Here is a 26,583-nt window from a genome sequence, read left to right as displayed (position 1 = left end):
CATAGATAAATCGATAATTAAGTTTCTCGTTTTCTGCAAATCAAACTGCCTCTGGTTTCATTTATCAAATGTTACTATTCATTTTTCCAATATATGGAAAGAAGAAAGAAAGAAATAAACGAGAAAGAGAAAAAAAGAGAAAGAAAACTGATATAAAGATTAGCCAATTTGACAATGTATTTGTTTGTAATATAAGTAGAGCGGAGATGATGAATCCATAAATCTTTGAAACGATGAAATTAAAAGTGTTTCGGTAATATAAATGGAAAATCGATAGCAATTGAAAGATATCGAAACAAAGATGTAATCAGAATTAAAGCGGAACCGGTTTATGGGTAACACCAGAAGTGCACGCATCCGTGATTAGAGAAGAATGACAAGCGAGAAGATTCGCTTTATGTACCAATAAAATTTGTGTTACTCTCATAGTAGATTGCATGCGCAGAATTGTTAGAATATTAGAAATAATTGGGATTCGTGAATTATTTTATTTCTTTTTAATGTAAAGAACATCGAAATATATCTATTTATGCAACTGGGCTTAACCATTACTCTTATTATGAAATAAAAATAAAAAATTAAATGATTTCTATCTGAAAATGGAAGCATTTCCAAGATTTCAAAATCACATTATATCAATTATATATCAATCGATACATTTTTTTTCTTAATAATAATTTATTAATATTTGTATTAAAAATTGATTAGTTTAAAAGATATTTTAATTTTTAAAATTTAAGAAAAATTTAGTGTTTATATTTTTGTTAATAAATATAAAATAAAAATTAAAATTAAAATATATTTTAATAAATATATAATAAATTAAAATTTTAATTAAATAATTTTATTAATATATAATAAATTAATGTTTTAAAATATATAATAAATATTTTAATAAATTTTTTATACAACTATCTTTATATTTTTATGAAATATGAAATATAAAAAATGACTGAAATATAAAAAAATATATAATAACTAAAATTTTGTTTTTTATTTTCAAATCAAATGTATAAGTGATATATTCGAAACTATTTAATTTTGCTCCATGAAATTATTCTATCGCTTAAAAGCTATGGATAAATCCAATTGAAATATATATATATATATATTTTTTATATTGTACAGTATTTGAATAATCAGATTGCGAACGATAATTGGATGCGTGAACAACTGTCGACGAATAAGCGAATCTCACGGAAAAAAAGAAAAGAGAGAGTTCTACGAATAATAGAAAAATAAACGACTATGAATCAAGTGGGCCACATCGTATTATGATTACAATAATATGAGAATGTATAACGGTAGAAGTCCGTGAAAGGAGAAACAACATTAGTACGAAGTAGCGAAACACGGGACGAAAGAAAGAAACCGTGAGTGGGCGGATGAGACCTACCAAACGTTGGAAAGAGATTAAGAAGCCGGCTTGTTCGACGAACTGTCCGGGATGACATTCAAATTGAAAATGATTTTTCATTTTTTTCAAGGTTTTCAAAAGCTTTATAAAACTTATCTCAAAAATCATTTATCGTCCTTGTTGCATCTTTGGAAATGACATCAATTGACAAAATTAAGAAGATTAACTTATTCGAATCGAGAAGGTTCGACACAATATGACGGAAGAGATTTTCCATATCGCAAGAACGACTTATCGAGAGATATCAGGAACGAGAGGAAATATCCAAAAGTAAACGTTCAATCTAAGTTCCATCACAAAGCAAATGGTTGCAAAAAAAAAACTATGACTAATTTTATCGGTGAAGGAAAGATCAAGAGACAATTTATTTTCGACTAGGTATCGTAGATGCAATACCACCCTACTCACCGTAATTCGAAAAATTAACGTTTCAATAGGCTAAAAGAATTTGGAAGAATGGCTTTCCAAATCCCATCAACGATGGCAGCGACAGCAGTAGCAGCGGCAGCAACGACGACGAGACGACGAGGATGGAGATACGATGCCGACGCCGGTGCCAATATCGATGTCGAAATTGATGATCGTCGACGAAGAAGCCGAACTAGAGAGAAAGAGAAAATAGATAGACAGACGCATAGATGGAAAGATAAAATAAGTAAAGCAATCATATCTATAAAATAAATCGTAACGACCGAATAATATATCATGTCGCGTTGTCTCGCATAATCGTAAATTTATCAAGTATGTGTATCAATAATTATAGGTCATCCAATCTTTCATCTCGATTACTTGCGAATCTTTTGCATGCGAATCAGTTTTTGTATCGCGTATTCTAATACGATCAATATTCCGGTCGAATTCTGGCACCGGCTCTGAGAATGATTTTAATATTGATTTTGTCTTCGATTTAATCCATTGTTATTGATTTGCGAAAAATTATTACACAAATTTCACATTAATTACATAAAACTATTTCTTTTTAGTGAGATAAATGAGATGTCTGAAAGCTTGAGGAACCATTTTTTTTCTGAAATCATGACAATTATTCAAATATCCTTTAAATCTATTCGATATCTTTCTTCGATTCGATCTAATTCAATTTATCATATAAATTAAATCAACTAATGAATTTCTATTTTCCTATATTTATTTTTAAGAATTTGAAATTTTCGATCAAATTGCTTTATTTTGAATCATATAAGTTGAGTATGCTAATAAAGGATTTTTATTTTTCTACGTTTATCTCGATCGGGATTCTCGATCAAATCACGTCATTTCAGATCAACACATCGTGACAGTCTTGTGCGATATTGGACTTTTATTCCGACCGCTACCGGACTGACACGAACGATAAACGATTGTTCCGATGGAGTAAGGTTGTGCACTATCGCTAAATAACCGGTAAATGTATACATACATATACGTATCTTAAATTTCAACAAAAAAAAAAATACTTGTGTGAAAAAAAATATTTTTCAATACGAAGAGAAACCGGTTGCACGACCGAAAGTTTTCGAAGATTTAGTTTCGTACACTACCGACCGGTCACGTAGCATTTCCACTTACCACCCAACAAATTTCGATCCATAATGATTCGACTTTAACATGGGATTGTCCTGTGAATTCAAAAATCTTAATTTCCGATCTAACCAATTGAAAGCGAGTATTTTAACGATAAATTATCAATATTTATTATTATAATTATCAATTTATATCATGAGAAATAACTATGCGTTTCGCGATACCACCATGTTCTTTCCGCTTGGAAATACCGACCTATCGACAGATCGGATTTCATAGCGCTTCACTTGCAATCATTTTCTCTTCTTTCCTTCGTTTCTTTCTTCCTCTTTCTTCTTTTATCTTCCTATTTTGTCTTTTTCTTTGCTTTCTCTTGCTTAAAACACAATCATTTCTCACTTCAAATACAACATTGCGTCGTCCCGACTAAGAATGAGCAAAAATAAAAGCACATAATGGATCGTTTCTATTCTACAAATTCGTATACTCATCGACAATTCGATTTCTTTCGCGTCTTTTCTGAACTACGTGACAATGACGCGAGCGAGGAAAGTTGTAAAAAAAAAGCGAGAAGCAGAAAATGAGTTGGACAAATAGAGGCCTGATAGCCGTTTTTATACAAGGAAATGGAGAAAAAAAGAAAAATAGAGACAGAGAATAAACGAGAAAAAAGGGGATATCTAGTGAGTGTAAGATGGGGAGGAATAAGCGGGGTGCTCAGAGATGGAAGCGAACTACCGGTAACAAGCAGACAGCGCGACGACGCTAATCGCGTCCTTTCCTTCTTACTTGTTCCTTTAGTCAACGAATAATCAGTGGGATCGGTTGATTGACACAACGATGAGATGAGTAATCATGCAATTCGAACCACATAAACGTAAAATGTCGATTTTTGTCGAAGAGGTGAGAAACTTGCGCGTACGTACAATTCTTCAACAGTGTCGAAACGGCGACTGACGGAAAGGTTTGTCGCTTGCCGGTAGCCTCGTGCACAGAGACGAACAAAGATCCGAAGACTGCCGAACGACCTAGCGAACGTGACCGAACCGACCAGTCAGCTGGTTTCCCGGTGGTCGCGGCAGACTGCATCGGACGTGCGCTGCTGCGCTACCTCGCCTCTTTCGTTTCCTCGCGCTTCGATTACGGTCGTTCACGAACTCGCCCGAATCAGCTGGCTGCCCACCCCCGTGTTCTTCGACCCGATCCTATGCTCTACAAGTAAACCTTTTTCGTACTTCTCTCTCTATTCCCCTCTCTTTCTTTTTTGTCTCCTCTCCCCCTCTCCATACCCCACTGTTTCATTGCTTGCCTCTATATACACATTTACAGTGATTCGCGCACAAGAAAGCTTCGTTCAATCAGTTCTAATTTCGCGATTATTCATCAATCGAGTTTCAAAGTAGCGAATCTACTTTATCACGAATGGAAAAGATACAAAGATATAAGAGACAGAATAGTATCGATAAGTTCTCGAGGAAGAGGAAACAATTTCTAAGAACCCGGTTACACGGCTTTAAGAAGCCATGTAAACTACTAAACGGTAAAGAGAAAAAGAAAGCAGAGTATCAGTTGTTCTAAATTATATCTAGCGTTCAAACTTAACTGAATTTCGTTCCGTTTATGAAAGATTTCGATTATTACTCAACAGAAATGGATCGATAATTCGGTAAATCGAATACGAGCCGTCGCGTTGCGGCTCGGAAAAGGCAAGCGTATCTAAACTAAAATGCTTGCGTTTCGATCGCGGAACTCTTGTCGAGTGTTGTTATCTCGGCTTCCTTTTAATCGAACGCGTCGCGTTACTTTGACAGCATGAATCGATCGATAGTAGACGAAATAACAGTCGTATATATGTAAGTAACTACTTACATCGTTTTAATTCATATTTTTTCATTTTTTCATTTCGTTGAAATCGGTAATTAATTTCTTAATGTCCAAACGATTTAAACAAGAGCATATAAATGAAAACAGTAAAAAAGAAAATGAGGACAGAAGTGAGAAGATAGGAAGGAAAATATTATTAAAGGGTAGTATTTCGACACTAAAAATGATGGTGTTACGTCGTTGGAAAATCCACACCTTTCGGCTACGTGCCAAAGGTGACAATGTATATTTTATATTTCGTTTTTAGCTTCACTTTAATTTCTTAATTATTTAATCTTTATTAAATGAAATAATTAAATGAAATTTATAATTTTCTTTATTAAATTACATTGATAATTGAAAAGATTTGCAAGAATTCTCAGTTCTGTTTTTTAGCAAAAATTGACTTTTCGTGAAATTGTAATTTTGGCAATATTCCATATTACCAACTATAAAAATTAGACATCTCTGATAATTAATTATTAAAATAATGTAATTTTTCAAAAATTAAAAATATAAAATTAGCTTCAAAGTTAGACAATCTTATCATTAATACAGAAATTATTTAATTTATTGTTTATTGAATATTTTATGTCAGCTAATCATCCATTTATTATTTATTAATTTATTTATTAATTTAAAAGATATTGTTCAGAAAACAAATAAAATTATAATTACAAATAGAATATAAAACTACATAAAATATATATGTAATATATATTATATGTAGTATATAATATAGTATATAAGTATAAAATATATAAGTAAAATAAAAACTAATATTAAAAATTTATAAATATTAAATTTATTTATAATGTATATAAAATTATTAATTAAATAGAAATAATTAAAAATAATTTTTTCATTGATAGAAAATTATGAACTGAAAAATAACTTTTGGTTCTACTATTTTTATTAATTTTTCTATTTACTACTTAAAACTAATGTTGTTAATTTTTAATCTTTGTTTTTTATGTTAATTGTAATTTATTATAATATTATATGATTATAATATATATATTATAATATATTATTTGATTAATAAAACAAATTATATTTGTGTATTTAATTTTAATTTTAGCAAAAGTTTATTAAAATTGTCACTACTAATCAAAGTTTTTATTAAAGCATTACTAACTAATCTCAAAGTTAATAATAATTAAAATAATTTTTTGAAAAGTATTTAAAATACTTTATTTCAGAGTGTTTAATTTTTAAAATTGATTTGTATTAGAAAATATAAGTAATATAATATAAATATAAATATAAATTTCAAATAATTAATTATTTCTTTATTTCTTTATTTTAAATTTGGAAATAATCTTAAACAGAAATTGTGACATCGTGTTATGTAAATAAAAAATGCAAGTAAGTATGATGTAATACAAATCAAAGTCTGATAGAATATAATTTGTATCTCTAGAGCTAAATGCACTTATGAAATAACATTTGAAATATTATTTAAAATTATTAGAAATATATATTTCATGTAATTATTTCAAATAATTAACATCATTTTAAATAAAAATTGTGAAAATAAATTTTTATTCAAATAAATTTAAAAATAATTTTTATTTTAATTTTTATTTTAATTTTTATTTTAATTTTTGTTACTTTCTTTCAAATATATAAATAATCATATTATTATCATATTTGAATAATTTAAAAAATAAATTATTTTAATATTTTTTATATGATTTCATTGAAAAAAATTTTAAAAAATGTTTCTTTGCAATAGATACTTCTAATTATAATTCGATTGATTAGAATATATTTATTCCTTTTTCCATTTCTTAATTTTTATTAGATATGCACTTTTTGATTTTAAATATAATTCGTACTTTTTATATACAAAAATCTCATTATTTATTATTTATAATTACTATTTGATTAAACATTATATTATTTATTTCTCAAATATTTTAGAATATATTTGCAAAAAAATCAAATAAATTTATTTCTTTTATTTTATTCGAAATAATTATTTCTTCTTTTTATATTATATTTCAAATAAAAAACCTTATTCAAAATAATGATTGATCAATTCAACATCGATTCCTTCAACGATATATATTTTGTTTTTCCAGAAAAAAGAAAAACAAGCACGAAATTCAAAATGAAATTCATCGAAATCTATCTAATCACATTATTCGTTCGGGAAAAAAATAATACGATTGCCAATATTCCCTAAATATCGATTCTACGTTAAAGATTGAATTGTTTAGATAAAAGGGTAAAGTTCATGTCGAAGAAGCAAGTGGTGATCGCGTGTCAGAACGCGAAACGAACGTGGAAACGAAACCACGGACCACTCATGCCACGTTACGCATCGCGAACGCGAACAATGACGTGGATGCAACGGGCATCGTAATATCGCGCGTGCATTGCGAAAACGTATTGTGTTTGCCCAACACCCTGAACGGGGAAACGGTGTAGGAAGTACCATATGTGCGAGAGAGAGAAGGAAAGAGGGCCGACACGGACGAAAGGAGAAGAAGAGCGTGACGCGAGAAACAGTGAATTAGAAAACCGGCCGTGTGCATTTAACTGGGTTTGCTTAAAAAGACTGGATCAAGAATTGTTCTTCAATTCCAACGAAATTTGACATGTTGATAAATATTCCATATTTTACGTACTTAATCGTAGAAATTTCCGTATCTCTTTCACTTAATAAGTTGTATAATGATAAATTTGTTATATAGAATGTTATATGATTATAATGGATTGATTATACGTCTATAAAGAAACTTTTTTATTGATGGAATATTACTTTGAAAAGATGAAAACCTTTAAAGTTTTAATTTTATTTTCTTTTTATTTTAATAAAATTTATCAGAATATCTCTTTTAAAAAGAACGATTTTTTTTTATCTTGATCTTTTTATTCACTCTTTTTTACTTGTTTACATTTTGTTCTATGTTTTATTATCATTATTATTTTTTCTTTTTTATATATCATAATTTGTTCTTATATCAGTTAAAAATATTTATATCAACTAGTACTCATAACAATTCAAGAGATTGATTCAATTTGTCTTCAATATGGTGATTAAATTTTTTTAAAACATAATTTTTAAAATGCAAATCGATTATTATAAATACAAAATTTTACATCATTTATTATAAACAAAATTAAAGCCATTTTCTAATACAGTGCAATGATAATCAATTGATATCAATATTATGAATTTATAGTAATTTTATTTTTTTATTTATAAATATTCTGCTTTATTTGAAAGCATTATTCTTTTTTCATAAATTGTATAATAAATGTAAATTATTAAAGAATATGAATAAATATTATATATATAATAATAAATTCGCATATTTCTTTTTTATTTTATTTTATTTTTAAGTTTTCTTTATATATTTTCTTTATACTTTCAACTTCTGACAATTTGTTTAAATAAATATAACTACGTAATGATACAAGATAAAACAAAATTTTAAATTAAAAAATATTCAAATTTCAGTAATTTGTTACTATTATAAAAAATATTTCCAAATGAAATTGTGAATATGAAACGTGAAAAAAACATGATAAAAATTTGAGGGTTAATTTCACTGAAATTACTGAAAGAGATTTTTTATCGAAAAATAAAGTACTGTTATATATAACCCTTCATTATTATGCTCCATATAAATACATAAATTTTCATTAAAATCAAAAATTAATGAATTTACTTCCAAGATAATATATGATAACTTTTATTACTAACTGTATGTATGATAATTCAAAATCTGGGACTTTTTATTCATTATATTTATTCCAATAAATATAATGAATAAAAAGAAATAAATACAGTCATCACTTGGGATTGTGCTTGAGTATATATCTGAAAAGGTAAATTTCTGAGAATTAGCCGATGTTATCTGATTCCAATTCACTGTACCGTGTCTTCATCAAGGATAAAAGTGAGACAGAGATAGAGTACAATAACAGTGTAGAGATCATTTTTTAACAATTGAAATTAATAGTTAAAATAAAAGTTAATATAGTTATGTTTGGTGTTATTTTAATAATACGAATCTCAATAATTTAGCATAACATTAATAATATAATAAAAAATATACAAAAATTATATTTTTCTTTTTCCAATACTAATTGAATCATTTTAATGCGGTTCTAAGAATTGTTGGGTCTCATGAACAAACAAATTCATATAATGTAATTATTTCAAATATTGAATTAGTGAGAAATACCAACGTTGGGTTTTTTGTCCAGTTTTAATTTTGAAGATAATTAATTTTAAATGATTCATAAATCTTTAGTGTATAATGAATCTATAATATTCTATGTTCAGAAAATATTGTATTTACATTAAAAATTATAAAAAAATCAATGTAATTTAAACAGTTGCAACAGTTAAGCGTAAGATAATTTGAAGGATTTAAAGAAAGTACACAAAATGAATTTGTTATCTGTACAACTTTATAGGCAAAAAAACTTGATCTAAAAATAAATTTTATCTAGTTATTTTTTACATAGTTCTTAACCTTAACCTTAAATACTTATTGCAATTTACCTTAACGTAACTTATTTTGTTTTTGTTTATTTTATTGCTTCGAGGAACTATAATCACAATTATTTTAAGAAAAACATTTTTTATATTTCAAATAAATGTAAAATATTGTGAATAAATTTAAAATGATTTCGCAAATTTTTTCAAATTTTGAATTAAAAATTAATATTATCTAATATTATCATTTATCTATATAAATGATGAAATTATGAATATAATTACATTTTTGGCAAGTACATTTTGGCAAGTATTTTGAAAAATATTATAAATATTTTTATTATAATAACTTACATATTTTATTATAATAACTTACATGTAACTTACATAATAATTTTACAATATTTATTCAAATGATCAAAAAATTAAATATGAGTACAAAGAATCGAATATTATTAATTATATTTTTTTAAGCAATAAAGGAAAAAATAAATTTATTTGAAATAAACATATTTGCGAATAAAATTTTATTTTAAAAATAAATTATTCTCATATTATTTATTTATCAAATATTTGACTACTTCAAATAATAATAAAAAATAAGAAATAAAAAATAAATTTTGAATTAAAATTAGAATTTTTTAAACATGACTTATCTTATGTTAAAATATAAAAATAAAAAATGTAAAAGTAAAAAATTACAAAAAGAAATATAAATAAAAAATAGCTTTTGAAAATATAAATTGCATTTATAGAAAAATTATTCCATCACAAAAAAATATCTTGATATTTCAATACAAATCAAATAAAATAACATATTTTTAAAATACATTATTATTTAAATATTATTTAAATATTATTTAAATAATATTATTTAAAATAAAATAATATAAAAAATTTTATTTAAATTATTATTTGAATAAAAATGTAATAATTTCTTATAACTTGTATAACTTTGGAAATATCCAATCTTGATCTATGTATGCAATGATTACAGTCATAACTATAGCCAATTATAAATAAAGTATAAAGTGTGAAAAAATTAAGTGGATAGGTAATATATTCAAAGAGGTACCTCTTTCAATAGAAACCAAGATGAAGTAAGGTTGAAGAGGACACTTCAAATTTTTTACCACAAATTTCAATTCTAAAATAACTGCTTTTACAAGTTATAAGGAATTATTACGTCGAATATTAAAATCCTATAATTGCGATTTATTCCTCGTAACTTTAAGATATTAACAATTAAGGAATGAAACAAAAATCGCGATAGTGACGAATATAGCAGATTTCAAATTTAAAGATTATAAGGGAGTTCGAGTTCGAAAAAATAGCAAAAATAAATTATACAATTTTGTAATCTTTTGCTTAATTGAGAAAAGAGAATTAATCAAATTCTTTATTAAAATGATACGTAATATTAAATGAAAATTATTATTATTCAACTTTTGAAAACTTTACTCGATTTTTAATATATCGTTCTATATTAATTTACTATCTAATTTTTTTATCTATATTTTATTTTATATGTACATTAATTATATTATATAATTTATTTCAAATTATATATTTTAGATTATTATTATATTTTTAAAAAAAATGATAAAAATGATAAAAATAAAACTAATTGAATTTCAATATTTTCTATCTATTATCTTTTCCTTTTTTTTTTTTTAAACTTCAGAAATTTTATTGTCAAGGGTTGTCACCTTGATATACCCGTCACTGAATCGCAAAAATTCTTAATAAGTAATTTTATTGGCTAATCTTCTTGTTACAACTGATCAATTTTAACGCACGTTCACGAACTTTATACAATGATTCGACTGATTTGTGTGGAGTTTTTCAAGAATGATCTGACATTTTATTTTTAGCACTTACATAATTACTGTAATCCATTCTAAAAATAATTTCTTAAACTTTTACTAGACAGAACGTCACATAATGTGATCACTTGAAATAACTCATAAATTATTGTGAAATTTTATACAAATATTGTTGCATGACAATTATAATGTGATGCCATTAATTTTCTTGCAAATTGTCATACTAGACATATGAAGGTCAAAGTTATTTTTTTAATTGAAACTATGTATTTTTTAATTATATTAGTCGATGTTATTATTCCTTGCAAAAAATAATTAACTTAATATAACAGTTATTTATAACAAAGAATTACTAGTTTATAAGGATAATTTGAGTTTTTTGTAATTTTTGTATTTTGTAAGTTTTGTAAATTCATGGTAAAACATATTATAATTATTATTAACATATACAAGATAAGAAAGATATGAATAGAAGAGGCCTTGTTTTATGTGCAAATTATAAATTCAAGTTAAAATATTTTCTAAAATAATAATAATATAATAATTTTATTATATAATAAAAATATTATATAAATATATAATTTAATTATTATTAAATAATAATAATAATTTTTTATTATAAATAATTAGCTTAGTAGTTTTTTTTTATAAAGAATAATCTACATTGATTAATGTTTTAAAAAACATATGATTTTAAATAAAAAAATAACTTAATGTCCTTTATATATACATATGTCTTTTATATATACATTATTACTTTTTGTAAAAAGATTAATATCAAATTATATCTAATACTATACAACTTTTATATGAAATATTTTTTTATGCAATGATTACGAAAATTATCGTGTTATATGATCATTTTAATTATACTTTAATTATACTATTATTATATAATAATATCTATAAAGTGTTATAATATATTTGTGAAATGTTTTTAAATATCTGAAATATTGATTCTAAATATTGATGCCAAAACAAATGAAATATATAATTAATATGTAATTTAAAAATGTCAATTGAGATATATTTGTTTGAATTATTAAACGAAACGATATAACAAAGATAGCTCTATCTCAATTATTACTATTTGTTTCACTATATTTTTATTTTTATGTAACACATATATTTAATTTTTACAACTTAATAAATAAATCTTATAAATCGATAATCTAATAATCGATATTTTTATATATTATGTTTGTTTAAGTTTGTTTTGATCTGTAGAATCAATCCCTCAAGGATGTCTTATGAATTTATTATTCACCTTGTATATTTATTCTGACGTTGCAAACATTTTTTTTCCTTTTTTTCTTGTTTTTCTTTTCGTTTTTGTTTACATCTTTAATATTATTTCTTGAACTTTATATTAATACAATTTTTATAAAAATTTTTTACATTTTATGTATCTATATTTTATTCATAATTGATTAATCATTAAGACAAAATTCTTTTTTCTTTTTTGATTTTATTATTTTTAATAGCGGAAAATAATTTTAAATAGAAGAATAATTTTCATTCAAATTGATAAATTTAATCATTAAATTTTTTGAGATGTTGCAAGTCACTTAAAAATTATTTTTATTGATTTTATAAATTTTACTTCGTTAATTTATAATAATAGATATATTTTTTTATTTTTAGCAAATAATCTTTTTTTATTATATAAAAATAATTTTAGATGAAAAGATAAATAAAAAAATTATCATTTTACAAATATGTATTCTTAATTTGTTCATTTATTATATTATTATATTGTGTTATATTATTCTTATATTATTATTATATTATTATATTATATTATTATGTTATTATATTGTGAACATTATTTGAATAGTTAATGAATACCTTTTAAATAATTAAATTAGAATACTAATAAAAATAATTAATTAAAAAAGCAACAAATATATTTTAAAAACTAAAAAAATAAAATTTCTGAAAGCTTTTGGCAAAAATTAATTTTGTAAAAACTTTTGTATAATAAATAAATATAGGATTAAAAACAAATATTTTAAAAAATATTTTTTCATTAACACAAAATTGATTTTCTCATTAAATCCTTAGTATTCATCCATGGTTATAATTATAGCTACAATTATAATATAATATATACAAACTTATCAATTTTATTAAACTTGAATATATATTCATAATCACTCTTGAAGCAACTCTGAAAAACTGACTAAGTTATGAATTTTTTTGTAAAATATTTTTTCTCTTTGACTACAAATTTATACTTATTTTTGAAGGAAAAAAAAAAAAAAAAAGAAAGCATTATCCATCTTTGAAGTACATCCGGAGATCGAATATTAGTCGGATGTCGCGAAACTTGTCGTTCCGGAACCATGAACAATTTCACGTACGAATCTGATTCTTGGCTATACTCGAAACTTCAAGAGAAAGAGGAGAGTGGGAGGAAGGCCTGAAGAGGGAGAGAGAAAAAATCTCCGTGAGGAACATTACGCAGGTAGTGCCTCGATAGTAGATGCATTTTTTTGCCTCTATTCCAGTGTTGCCTGGAAAAATCATTGAAAGAGTGGGAGAAACAGTGGTAGTGGAACTTAGAAATGAGGGTGGGGGAAATAACAGGTGTTCTATTTGCATTGTATTGTATTGTCAGACTAAGGCAGAAGTCTTGTCTAAAGAATATAGCACAATGGAACACCCGTTATTTCCCCCACCTCGATTTCTATGTGTCACCATATGTGTCCCACTCTTCCAATGGTCAGACTTCTTTTGGCAACCTTGCACGATAGACGCGCAGTCATTTCCAGCATTTCCTGGAATTGCTTCGGCTAAGCGAACGTTGCATTTTTTGCACTGCATCAGGAAACAGTTGAACGTTCTTTTTGTTTCGTTCATCAGACTTGTTGTCTGGTAAAGAGTGACTAAACCAAAAATTAAATGACGCTAGTAATTTCTAGAATATTGTATATAATTATGTACTGCATAATATTGTATATTATACTATGAAAGTATTTCCCTCATTAATCATTAATCCTTAATCATTCATGACACAATTTCAACATGTATCTAATATTACTTATTATATGTGGTTAAATATTGTGATTCCATTTTTTATTTTTTCGATTATTATTGAATCATAATTTAGTTTTTAGAGAGAAATTTTTCGAAATTAGATCAAAATAATGTTTGAATATGTATCATTGATTATGTCTGACTATATATTTGAAAGGCGAATTTTTGAGAATTGGCCGACTTTATCTGATTCATTCATGACTCATTGTATGTACTTGCAAAATAGTTAGTTAGAAAGAGACAAAATAAATAAAAGTATAATAAACTGTAATAATTATTTTTTATTAATTAAAAATAAATACAAAAGTTAATATAAATATAGGTATGATTTTCATTCTACGAATCTCAATAATTTTGAATAGAATTATGTCGTAATAATATAATAGAAAATGTTAAAAATTATTTTTTTCTAATTTTGGTAATTTTATACCAGATATTAAATCATTGTTGCAGATCATAGATAAATTCCTTTATCTCAAACTAATAGTTTCAGAAAATGATCATATAAGCAGACGAATTCTAACATCGGAATTACTATCACAAGTAAATATCGATAGATCATAATCTTTTATGAGAAATATATGTAAAAATGGAAATTTATGTAATTACTTATTACTTACTTTAAATAGAATTAAACATTGATCTAATGAATTAAAAATTTTTTAAAAATATTTTATTAGAATATTCATTTAAAATTAATTTTTTCAATTACCTTTAAAAGTTCTTGCATATTATAATTCTCATGCATATTTTACATTATAATTGTACATTAATAATGACTATATATTTATATATTATTATATTTATCTTATACAAAACAACTGTTTTATATATATTTTTGATAAAATTATATTATAAATTATTTTTAAACAATTATAAATAAAAAATTGAAATAAAATAATAATATTTTATTGTATATAATTTTTCTAATTTATTATAAAAATTTAATGAAATGTAAATGTTTTTCTGACTCTCATTAGATATTATTTAGAAGAAGTTTGATTCATTTTAATATTTAATCAAGTATTTATAATTTTCAAAATTTACAAATATTTATCATATTCATTTAAAATTCGAAATTGTATTATGAGAATGAAATACTTTGCAAATATTATAATATAAACCTTATATCTATCTATTAATAGTATTCGAATTCTATGAGAAAATGAAATCTTTTACACTGAATTTCATTTTAGATTTATGAATTGTATTGAATATAATTTCATTATTATTTATAAATAATTTTCTTTCCGAATTAATCAAATGAACAAAAATTTTGATTATCTCAATTTCGGTTATTTAAATGACCAATCATTTGCAGAGTAAATCATGTATGTAATATTATATTTAATTAATCATATTAGTATAATAACATAAGTTAATACGTTTAAACTAGTAATATTTACATTCTGAGACACGTATCCTGGAATATTTGAAACTGATTAATTTATTCTTTATAATTCTTCTTGTTAATTCTTATATATTCTTTTACATAAAATAAATAAATCGATAATTTAAATTGTTTTATGAATCCGTTCGTTTTAACCAATTTCGAAAAATTATTTAGGAACTTATTTTCACTCACTTATTAATTCATATAATTGACATTCTACTCTTTGTATTTTGATTTAAAGTATTTTAGAATAACTAAATAAAAAAAATAAATTTAAAAAATAACTTTAATAAATTTAATGAAATATGTTATATAAATATTGTAAAAAAATTCGTAAATTTGTTAATTTTTCTAAATTAAAGCAAAATTAGATAAGACATTGGGCTAATAATATGAGATTATTTTTGAAAGAGATAAATTATGAAAATATGTTCAAATATTATTTAGAAATATATGTATTTATTTAGATATGAAACTATTATGAAAAATATATATTTACGAAAAGAAAAATCAATATGAGATATAGAAAATTTTAAATTTTAACTGATTAATAAATAATGAAGTATTGATATAGAATATTTATTTCAATTATTTTCAAAATATATTTATTAAAATTATTTTTATCTATATCGTTTCTATTTTTTAATTTAATTAAAAAATTAAATTATGATTAAAATATGCAATATTTGCAATATTACATCTTTTTGCAAGCAAAATGTTAAAGTAATATTAAAAATAACAAACAATAAAATTAAAACTGAAAATTATGAGCAAATTATTATGGCCAAAAAGTTCCTATATTTTAATTATTATATATTTTTTTTATCGAATATGTACTCATATACTGTTTGTCTATCACAAAATAAGATTATATTTTAATAAGATAAGATTTTTAATATGTAAAGAATAGAATATTTAATAATTTAAGAGATTTAATAGAAACAAATTTGATTTTAGATTGGAATTTGTTTTGAAATTGGTTTTAAATGAAATGTTAAAAGAAAAAAAAAAGTATTAAATATTTTTAAATGAATTTTTCAATAATCTAAATATATTTTATGGATAGAAAATTAAATTTTAATAGAAAGCAAAAGTAGTCTTGTTAAATTTGCTAAATACTTTCTTTTTTAACAAGCTTAGATAAAAATCAAAAAATCAAATATAAAAAATTTTGAAATATTATTTTCAAAAGTAAAAAGAAATAAATATTGTTGATATTTTAATTAAGATAAATTAATAGTTAAAATTTATTTAAAAAAAAAAATAATTATTTTCGATTCGATAATGTTAAAATTTATTAGAATATAATAAATATAATAGAAGAAAATAAGCTAAAGAGACAATAATAATATATAAAATTATATAATTCTAAAAACAATATGCATATACATTTATTAATTATAGAACAATATATAATCAATATATTGTCAATATAAAAGTAAAAATAATAAAAATAAAAATTTATAAACACTTTGAATAGACAAATAGTATATATTAATTTAATAAATTGACATTTTAAAGTATCATCAATTTAAGACAAATGAAAGATGAAAGAAACACAATTATAATATATATATTTGTAAAATCATTAATAATACAAAAAGGATTAAAATTAGTCTGCCTGAAATTTAAAAAATTTAAAAAATTCTTGCAGACATTTTAAAGATAAAATATATTTAAAAATATGAAAATTTTATTTATATATTATTATATAAAAATATATCATACATATATAAATTGATTTATCAATTATTAAAAAAAATTTTCAGATAAAATTGAATGATTTCAGGAAGAGCTTTTCTAATATTAGTTGTTAGTTTTTTTTTTTAAATAGAGGATATATGAAGATTATTAAATAAATATATTTATATATACATTTATATATTAAATATATATATATGTATATTTGTTACTGCATTTGAAATAACTTGATACTTTAAATAAAAAAAAGGATTAATATATGTCCAAAAATCATTTTAAGAGATATGATTTATTTTTCTTGAAAAGATTATAATTTTTTAATCTTGAAGTTTATAAAATTTATCATACGAAATTTATCGTGAAATGATATTCATATACTTCATATTCATATCGTTCATATGATAAATTTTACTATGTGAAAATTTCAAGTTATCAAAATATTTTCTTAATTAATAATTTTTTGACACAAATAAGTTAATACTTTTATAGACAATATTTTTATAGACTTTTATAGACAATAAATCATAAATTGTATCACTTGATACAATATATGATTTCATTTAATATTTGATTTCAAAAAATGTTAATAAGTTTCACATATCATTCATTTATAAGAGAGTTATTAATATCAAAACATCTTTTCTGAAAAGATTCAATTTTATGTGAAATATTTCTTGTTATAATAACGATGATGCAAATCGAAATAGTAATCATTTGATAAATCATTCTATACATGATACTATGATAAAACTGATCGTTTACTATATTATAAACCGTTACAATACAAACCGTTAAAATAAAATAAATGATAAATCTTACATACTATTTTGGACATATATTAATATAATAATAATATAAATCTTTTAATAAAATCCTAAAAACTGCATTATTGCAAAAAAAAAAAATCCTAAAAATCTAACACAGATCAGTGAAAGCTCGGATTGATGGTGCAGCCCTAAGCATAGATAGTGGACTGGAGCGAAATAGTATGTGGAAAAGCTGACGAAGGACTCGAGCGGAGGAGAGCTGGGAGTAGCAAAAGAGAAAGGAAGGAAACGCGAGTAAAATAAGAAAAGAGGAGAAGAGTGATGAGGAAAGACGCTGGGTGGAGTGCACAGAGGTGGGAGGGGAGGAGGAGGGGGAGAGAAAGGAGAATAGAGGAAAGGTAGTGGTAGAGGAAGCGACAGAAGGCAGGTCGACGACCCGGGGAATAGCGTTTCTAGCAGAATAGCCTTTTGCCAGGGCGAATGTGTGTCAGCCCCGGTTGACTACTCGCTTTGCAACGGCAAAACTCGTTTCGAGTCAAACGCGACGCATCGTGACGATACACGCGGTTTAATTCGTGTTGTACTATCTCTATTCATGCGTTCATCTTTTATATTCGTTATTATCGTTATTTTAGCGTATCTTTTATATTTTTTTCTACAATTTTTCTCCAATCATATCATATCTTAATAATTTAAGAATTGAATAGTATAGTAATTCTTATTTTCTGAGACAGATGTCAGTCCATATGAAAAACACGAAAGATAAGTATTTTTCGTGGATATTATAGTTAAGTATGTCGATGTGTAGATTTCGTTCTGAACCATTGATACAGATCTTATGATTTTCATTGAGAATAATTTATCGATATTAATTTTAATCGACAATAAATTTAGTGTTAATCGATATTATTAACTGACAATAATATTAATCGAACTGCATACTTTTACAAAATGTTGACTCATCTTTATAATATAATAATGACCAATATCTTCGTATGGTTAACGTGCTTATATCTGAAAAGTAGATTTCCGAGAATTGGCAGACATTATCTGACTCTGGCATGTCTGTATAAAGGGTAAGAGAAAAGTAAATAGTGCAAGTGAGACTAAATGGATACAGTCAAGTTATTTTTTAATAACTGAAATTAATACGAAAATTAATTTAATTTAATTATTGAGATTCAAATAAGATTAAAAAATATATTTAATAAAATATATATTATTTTTAAAGCTTTTATTTGTTTTAATTTAATTTTATTAAGATTATCTTATAACATTATAACAAAAAATATATTTCACTTCAATATTACAATCAAATATAGCTATTTTTTAGTAATTAAATAAATTATAAAATATTATTAAAAATAAATTAAATAAATTAATAGTTATTAAATTAATACAAATATAGGCATATTTGACATCATTTTAATCCTATAAATATTAATAATTTAATTAAAATCATCTTGTGACAATATAATAAAAAATATAAAAAAATTATATTTTCTTATTCCGCTAATTCAATATTAGTTAAATTATCTCAATACGAATTGAAAGATAATATTGAAGTTTAAATTAAGCTAACAATTCTAGGAATTGATGGAAATGACTTATATATCCGGATATTATGTGATGTTATAAGAATATTTTGGCCTATAGTCTTGAGCTCATGTTGTTATCGATCAATGTTATTGTCGATTAATATTATCATCGATTAAAATTATCGTTAATAAAAACTGTCATCAATATTATTTCAATGAGATTTGCCAATATATATAACTATATTATTTAAATAAAGAATTTAAAATGATATTTCAATATCTCGATTATCCTGAAGGAAGAATAAATATCGCGAGCATCGATGAAAGATAAATCGAAAGGAAAAGGACAAAGTTCGATAAGAAAGAAGTACGACCGTGAAAGTAGTGAAACAACGGTTCTACCGATTGTACTCGGTGAAAGCAGCTAGAAAAGCAGAAAGCAGCTATAAATGTGTGTATATGTATGTGTGTGTGTGTGTGTGTGTGTGTGTGTGTGATGATTATTTCTCGTTGTTTAAGTATTTTCTTTCAATCTGATTTTTTTCTAATTATTCATTAATTATAAATTCTTATATATCTGAATTACTTATAAATGAATTTCATAGAAATTAAATTGATCACTACATCATCAACCATTGGAATTGATCAGTATGGTTTGAGTTCTCAATGCTTAAATAATGATAAGATATATTAAATTTATATTTCATTCAATTTTCTTTTAGCTATCAAAAATTAGCTATTATGTTAATTTTAATTAGATTTAATGTGCATAATGAAATTAATTTTTGAAATGTTTCCAAAGGCTTGAAAGTTTTAATTTTTTTAAAGCATATTTTTTAAACATACTTTCTAAGTTTTTAATTTTTTTTTTTATCATTTTTAATTATAATATTTTCTTCTTTAATCTTGTGCTTTAGATCTATTGATATTTAAAATAAATATGTAAAATAATATTTACAATATAAATGAATAAACTAAAAATATTCATTTTTTTAATCTATTTTAAATTTTATCCAATTTTTTTTCCAAAATTATTTTTACATAATAAGAAAAATATTATATTAAAAATAAAATATATTTAAAATAATATATTATATTATATTATATTAAAAATAAGAATTATATTATTATAAATTATTATGCAAAATAAAAATTTTTTAAATAAAAATAAATATAATTTTTAACATAATTTTAAAAAATTTGTTTAAAAAAATTCAAATTTTAACAATTTAAATATTACTATGCAAAAAAATTATTTGCTAATACAAATCATGAATGGCAAAAAAATTTTTTTTCCTCTGTTTTTTATATATATATATATATATATATATGTTCTATAATATGCTATATAATAATATAATATATAATATCAGAATGATCAAAACGATGATTTTGTAGCATGATAGTGCTTAACTATTAAAAATAATATGAAATAAATTAGAAATTAAATACGAAATTCATTTTCAATTTATTTTTCGAATATTATATTTCTATCTCTTGTTAAATTAATAATAAATTAATAATAAATTAATCGATAAATATTATTTAAATTAACAAGAAAAAAAATTAAAATTAATTTTCTAATAAATAAAATAAAATAAAAAATTCGCAGAACAATCTAATAATTTTTAATTCGTTATTCTTTTAAAAATTGATTAAATTAGATTGTAATTTAAATTTAAATTTTATTTCTTTTTTAAACAAAATATTATACTATTTTAAATAAAATTAACAAATAGAGATACAAAATACAAAACACCTTCTCATATAATGCAGTGTCTCTCCTTTTTTTACATTATTCGGTAACCCTCTTTTTTATATGACCGTTAATATGGTCGTTGCTCTATGACTCCACGAGTTAAAAACATATGGATAAAGAAGGATCGAGATATAGAAATAGGAAGGCCATGAATCGATAAATGATGAGAATGGACGATCGATTCCATGCACACGTAGAGTATGTATATTTAATGTAAAGACTGATTTACATTGACCGAGATAATTTTGTCCACGAATTATATACAGTAAAGATATGCGATTATTGATTATTGATATTAAAGCAATATTTATAATGTCGATATATCATTAAGTCGAATGGAAATGAACTAACAATGAAATATAAATAATAATTGTAAAAAAATCATTCAAAATTTATATAGAGGTTATCGATATATTTATGGAATATCTTTGGAAAGTTGAGAGGCCATAACAAATAAATATATATACATATATATATTTACATATATATATATAAAATAATAATATGTGTAAAATAATAATAATAATAATAATAATAATAATAATAATAATAATAATAATAATAATAACAATAAAATTAACAACAGAATTCAATCTTAAAAATATCTAAGAAAATTTATATTAACGAGGATGATACTATGCAAAAAAATTATATTATTTAAATAAAAAAAAGTCATTAAAGTCATTAAAACTTCTTCAATTATTTTTTTCCGTTATTTACATACATAATTAGATAATTACAAAGTCTTCTTAAAAATTCATAAAGTAGATTATATAAAAATATATAATTAAAAATACATTCAAATATATAAGAAATTACTAAGATTTTGATCTCTTCGGTTTTGATCTGGAAATTCTGGATTTTAACACACATTTCTAGACTTTGATTTCACCGGAAATATTTCTAGGTTGATAGAAAAAATGATTAATAGTTTCTTAATCATAAATTATTAAATTGATTCATAATAAAAAAAGATATTTTTAATTATTTTAATTTTGTTTCTATTTTTTTTTTTTGTATTTATAAAATTACTTTATTGTTAATTATATATGTATTTTATTATTATAAAATTTAATTACATTAACATTCTTTTATTTGTCTTTTCTGTTTTTAAATTTTTATTCATATTTTTGTATAGTAATTCGTAACATTTGTGAATTTTTCAATAAAATAAAGTAGTAACTTTGGTATAGAAACTATCGACAGATAGTAATATACTTCGTAAGTCATGCAACTTCAGTCAATATAATTAGACATCAAAAAATATCAAATTGTGAATGCACGATATTATTCACCGATACAATCTGATAACATTACCTGATTCTTTTCTAATTTTGATTCAGAGATTTCGGATTTTGTTGATATAATTTGATTTTTATTATTTGATTCTTTTCTAATTTTGATCCAGAGATTTCGGATTTCAATACAAATTTTTGAATTGATAAAAAATATTATTAATTTTCTTAATTATAAATTATGTTTCTATAATAACGTATAATAAAAAAAAATAATTTAATATAATATATAATAATATATGATAAATATCTTAATTTATTATCATTTAAATTTAACATTTTTATTATTTCTTTCTAATAAAAGTTTTCAATAATGAATTTTTCAAAATATTATTAATTATACACATTCATATTTTGTTATATAAAAAATTTTAGATTCTTTTGATCTCTGAATTTTAATTAAAATTAAATGGCAATAACATTCTGAATTTTACAATAAGAATAAGAATAATTCTGTTACTAACATATAATATATAAAAATAATTTGTTTATAGATAATATCTAAATATAAATCAGCCTTAATTTGTGAGGGGCGTATTCTTAGATATCCATCATATCTGCATAAATGATAAGTGTTAATGTATATATAGTATTTATTTGTATAATCTCACAATTTGAAATTGGCTACAAGTCATATATGTGCATAGCTATTAAACACTTAAAATTCTAATTTTATTTTATATTTTTCAATAATGATGCTCGTAAAAAATAAAAGATGAAAGTTAATGAAAGATAAAAAATCAAGAACCCAGAAACATTTAAAGAAATTTATATCCTATTGTTTTGATATAACATTATTTATTTCATTGGTTCCATGTTAGGTTAGGTTAGGATTTATATTAATAAAATTGACTCTTGAGAATATATCCGAAAAAATCTCGAATTATAATAATTAAATTTGTATTTATATAATAATAATAAATTTGTAATAATATGCATAAATATCTAGCTCTTTCCATTTTGTGAAATGTTTTTTGGGAAATGAATCAAAAATTTTCGTCAATGGAAAGATTGCGATCGATCTTACTCGGTATTGGATAAAAGCCATAATATGTGTGAGTCGCGTGTCTACCGCGTGTTGATCGCGTGTTGATCGCGTGTCACAAATAATGTCATATTTCGATGCTCAATACGGATCATTTTTCCATTATTGTTACCTTAAAAGCTAATGCAATCCAAAACTTAAACTAACCTATTTCCATTGATCGAAATGTTTAATTATAATTTTTCCCATAAGAATTCGTTTGAAAAATCAATCATGTCATGAATCTAAACAATTCAATTATTTCAACTTTTTATTTATATACGTATTTTACATGGAAGTAGAAACAAAAGTAAAAGATAAGATGATGTGGGAAGTAAATGAATCTAAAATAATTGCAACTAACCAAGATTATTTTGATGAAAGATAATTAGCAACAATGATTAAAATATTGTCGATCATTGAATGAAAATCATTCGTGTTCACATGTTTGCATTTAAAAGATAATCATCTTACCTTTTTCGTTTGGTAAAGCTTTCGATCTCGAAGAAGCAAATGGATTCTTCTCCAAACGTCCAAACGGCCGTTCTGTATCCACGCTAAACCGAATACTTCTGGGCATTCTACACCTTCGTCTTCAAGATATTTCTGAAATGTCAGAAAGAAATCACTGATCAAACAAATTCACGATCGAAAGATTGTTCGCACGAAGTTGTGTCGACTTGAAAATCGATCGATTTTTCACTCACTTGTAATGTGGCTTCCGCTTCGTTCAAGGCGTCCCAGTCTTCCGCAAAGACGGCTGGAATCTTGATCATCTCAGTGGGAGAGAATAGCTGAAACGCGCAACTCTTCTTTATATTCTTTGAAAATGATTCAAGGTAAACGCGTCACGATAATGGATTCACGCGAATTGCAGAAACGTTGCAAGAGAGCGAAACCATATGTACTCTCGATATACGCTGCGTATTAGTGTTTTATATCAATCGGTAAGAACAATTCTCGAATCGCAGTCGATAAAGTAGGCTGTTATTCTTGAATATAGAATTAAATTATCAACCGACCGAATTCATGATAATGTATACCAAAATTTCGTAATCATCCCGGTAATTCGACGAATGCGAGTTTTTATCGCTTCCGTGTAGACTAATCAATTAATTATTAGTTATCTTATGTTACACTGACGTAAAAGGAATGCGAGGAAATGTAAACGAGTGATATGAAATTGTTACGAATGCTGTTACGATCTCATGTTCGAATTAAAGTTTAGTTATAAGTTTAGTTTACAATAATTAATTAATATTTGAATAGTATAATTATATGAGAGATTATTATTCTATAGATTTGTTTATAATAATATTATGAAATTGATTGTTTTTTAATAAATTAGGACACTTATTGTAGTATAATATTTAATATTTTATTTACTTAATGCATATGATCTTTTGTACAATAAGCAATATATTAAATAACGATGAAAGTTATCGTCACAAAGATATTCAAACAGACCAATTTACGTAAATCTTATATTTATGTTTATATATTACACTGTTCACTGGCGATAAAATGAACTGAAAACAATGACAAGAAATGAACTGTTATACTATTTTTACGATGTTACATTTTCCCATTTTTTAATTTATTGTTTATTATATATAAAATATATACATGTTAAATAAGTTCAAATATATCAAAAAAACAAAATTATGATAAATAAATATATAGAATAATAAACTTTATCACATAATATGAATATTAATGTAAGTTATTGTATAATGCACAATAGAAGAAATATGTTTTGATTTAAATACTCACCTTTGGATCATGGAAAAACTGATACTTAAAATAATCCTGACGGAAAAAAAATTTTCGTGATCGCTTAACAGAAAATGTTTTCATCTCTCTATGCACAGCCAAAATGTCTTCGTGATCTTCTAATGTACGCTCTGTAATTTTGATTTTTATTTCTATTTTATTTTATTTTTATATTTTATATAGTTTTATAATATTTTATTTCTTTTATTGTCTATACAATCTTTTGTTATTTATTTTTACAATCTTTTAAGAATCATATTCAAATTAATTCGTTTTATCTCAAATTAATTTGTCTGATCTTTTTTATTTATTTTAATAATAAAAAAAAATTTTTATTAACTTTTATAAAATAATTTAATTTTTAAAAGTTTTTTATCTAATAATAAATAAATCAGAATTTGAGCAATTGTGTACATTTTAATTAAGTTATATTTATAACATGGATTATGGAACTTTTTTAGAAAAAGTTTTTATATTATAAGTTTCAATGAGAATAGATAAAAAAAATTCTTGAAAATAAAAGTTTAATTTTGGATGGAACTTATAAAATATAAAATTTTTCTATTAAAAGAATAAATTTTTTTCATTAATATTAAAAAAGTTTTTCATTTTAACAAATATTCAATATTCAATACAATTCATAATTACAACAAAAATACATATATTAAATACAACAATAATACAAAAATATGCAAAATAATAATATTAAACAACATATTAAACAACAATATTAAATAATATTTTTTATTCTATATGAAATCATATTAATAATATGATATTATGTTGTTAAATAAAAAACTAATATCTAATAGTTGATAGTTTTATTTGTTATGGAACTTTTTCTAATATACATTCTAAAATAACTTGTTTTCATTATACTTTTATTATACTTTTATTATACAGATTATAAAATGTTCATAAATTTCTTTCTATAAAAATTCCATAAGAAAAAATATTTTTTTAAAAAATATATGAAGTATATAAGATATCAATATATTCATGAAATATTCATGAATATTTGAAAAATTAATTCTAAGATTAAAACAAACACAAAAATTTGCAAAGTAAAATATATAAAAAATATTAATTAGAATTTTTTCATTTCACCATTTGATATTTTTATATAGCAACTTTTGTCTTTGTTTTGGCTTTTTGAATGAATTTTGCAATGATGTCTCACGAATAAATTAATACCTTATATAAATTCA

At 23.1% G+C, this 26,583-nt stretch overlaps 1 protein-coding gene and 1 long non-coding RNA gene across 3 annotated transcripts in view; both read right to left on the bottom strand.

Moving 5' to 3' along the window:
- The window catches only part of LOC122717720 (growth factor receptor-bound protein 14-like), a 58,707-nt gene that overhangs the window by 10,416 nt on the left and 21,708 nt on the right, over window positions 1-26,583 (bottom strand). For both annotated transcript variants that reach the window (XM_043942056.1, XM_043942057.1), the window contains exons 5-7: window positions 25,376-25,506; window positions 24,310-24,396; window positions 24,077-24,208 (exon numbers count right to left, since the gene is read on the bottom strand). In XM_043942056.1, coding sequence (XP_043797991.1) covers window positions 24,077-24,208; window positions 24,310-24,396; window positions 25,376-25,506 — 350 coding nt within the window. The remainder of the gene's footprint in view (window positions 1-24,076; window positions 24,209-24,309; window positions 24,397-25,375; window positions 25,507-26,583) is intronic.
- Window positions 1,898-3,855, bottom strand: LOC122717723. Its single transcript, XR_006347240.1, has 3 exons — window positions 3,194-3,855; window positions 2,984-3,033; window positions 1,898-2,018 (listed from the first exon to the last, which is right to left on the bottom strand). It is a non-coding gene; the product is annotated as an uncharacterized LOC122717723 (long non-coding RNA).

Source organism: Apis laboriosa, unplaced genomic scaffold (assembly GCF_014066325.1).
Source record: "Apis laboriosa isolate Shangri-la unplaced genomic scaffold, ASM1406632v1 scaffold56_cov145, whole genome shotgun sequence".
Classification (NCBI taxonomy): domain Eukaryota; kingdom Metazoa; phylum Arthropoda; class Insecta; order Hymenoptera; family Apidae; genus Apis; species Apis laboriosa.
This window is presented reverse-complemented; position numbering and strand designations above follow the sequence as displayed.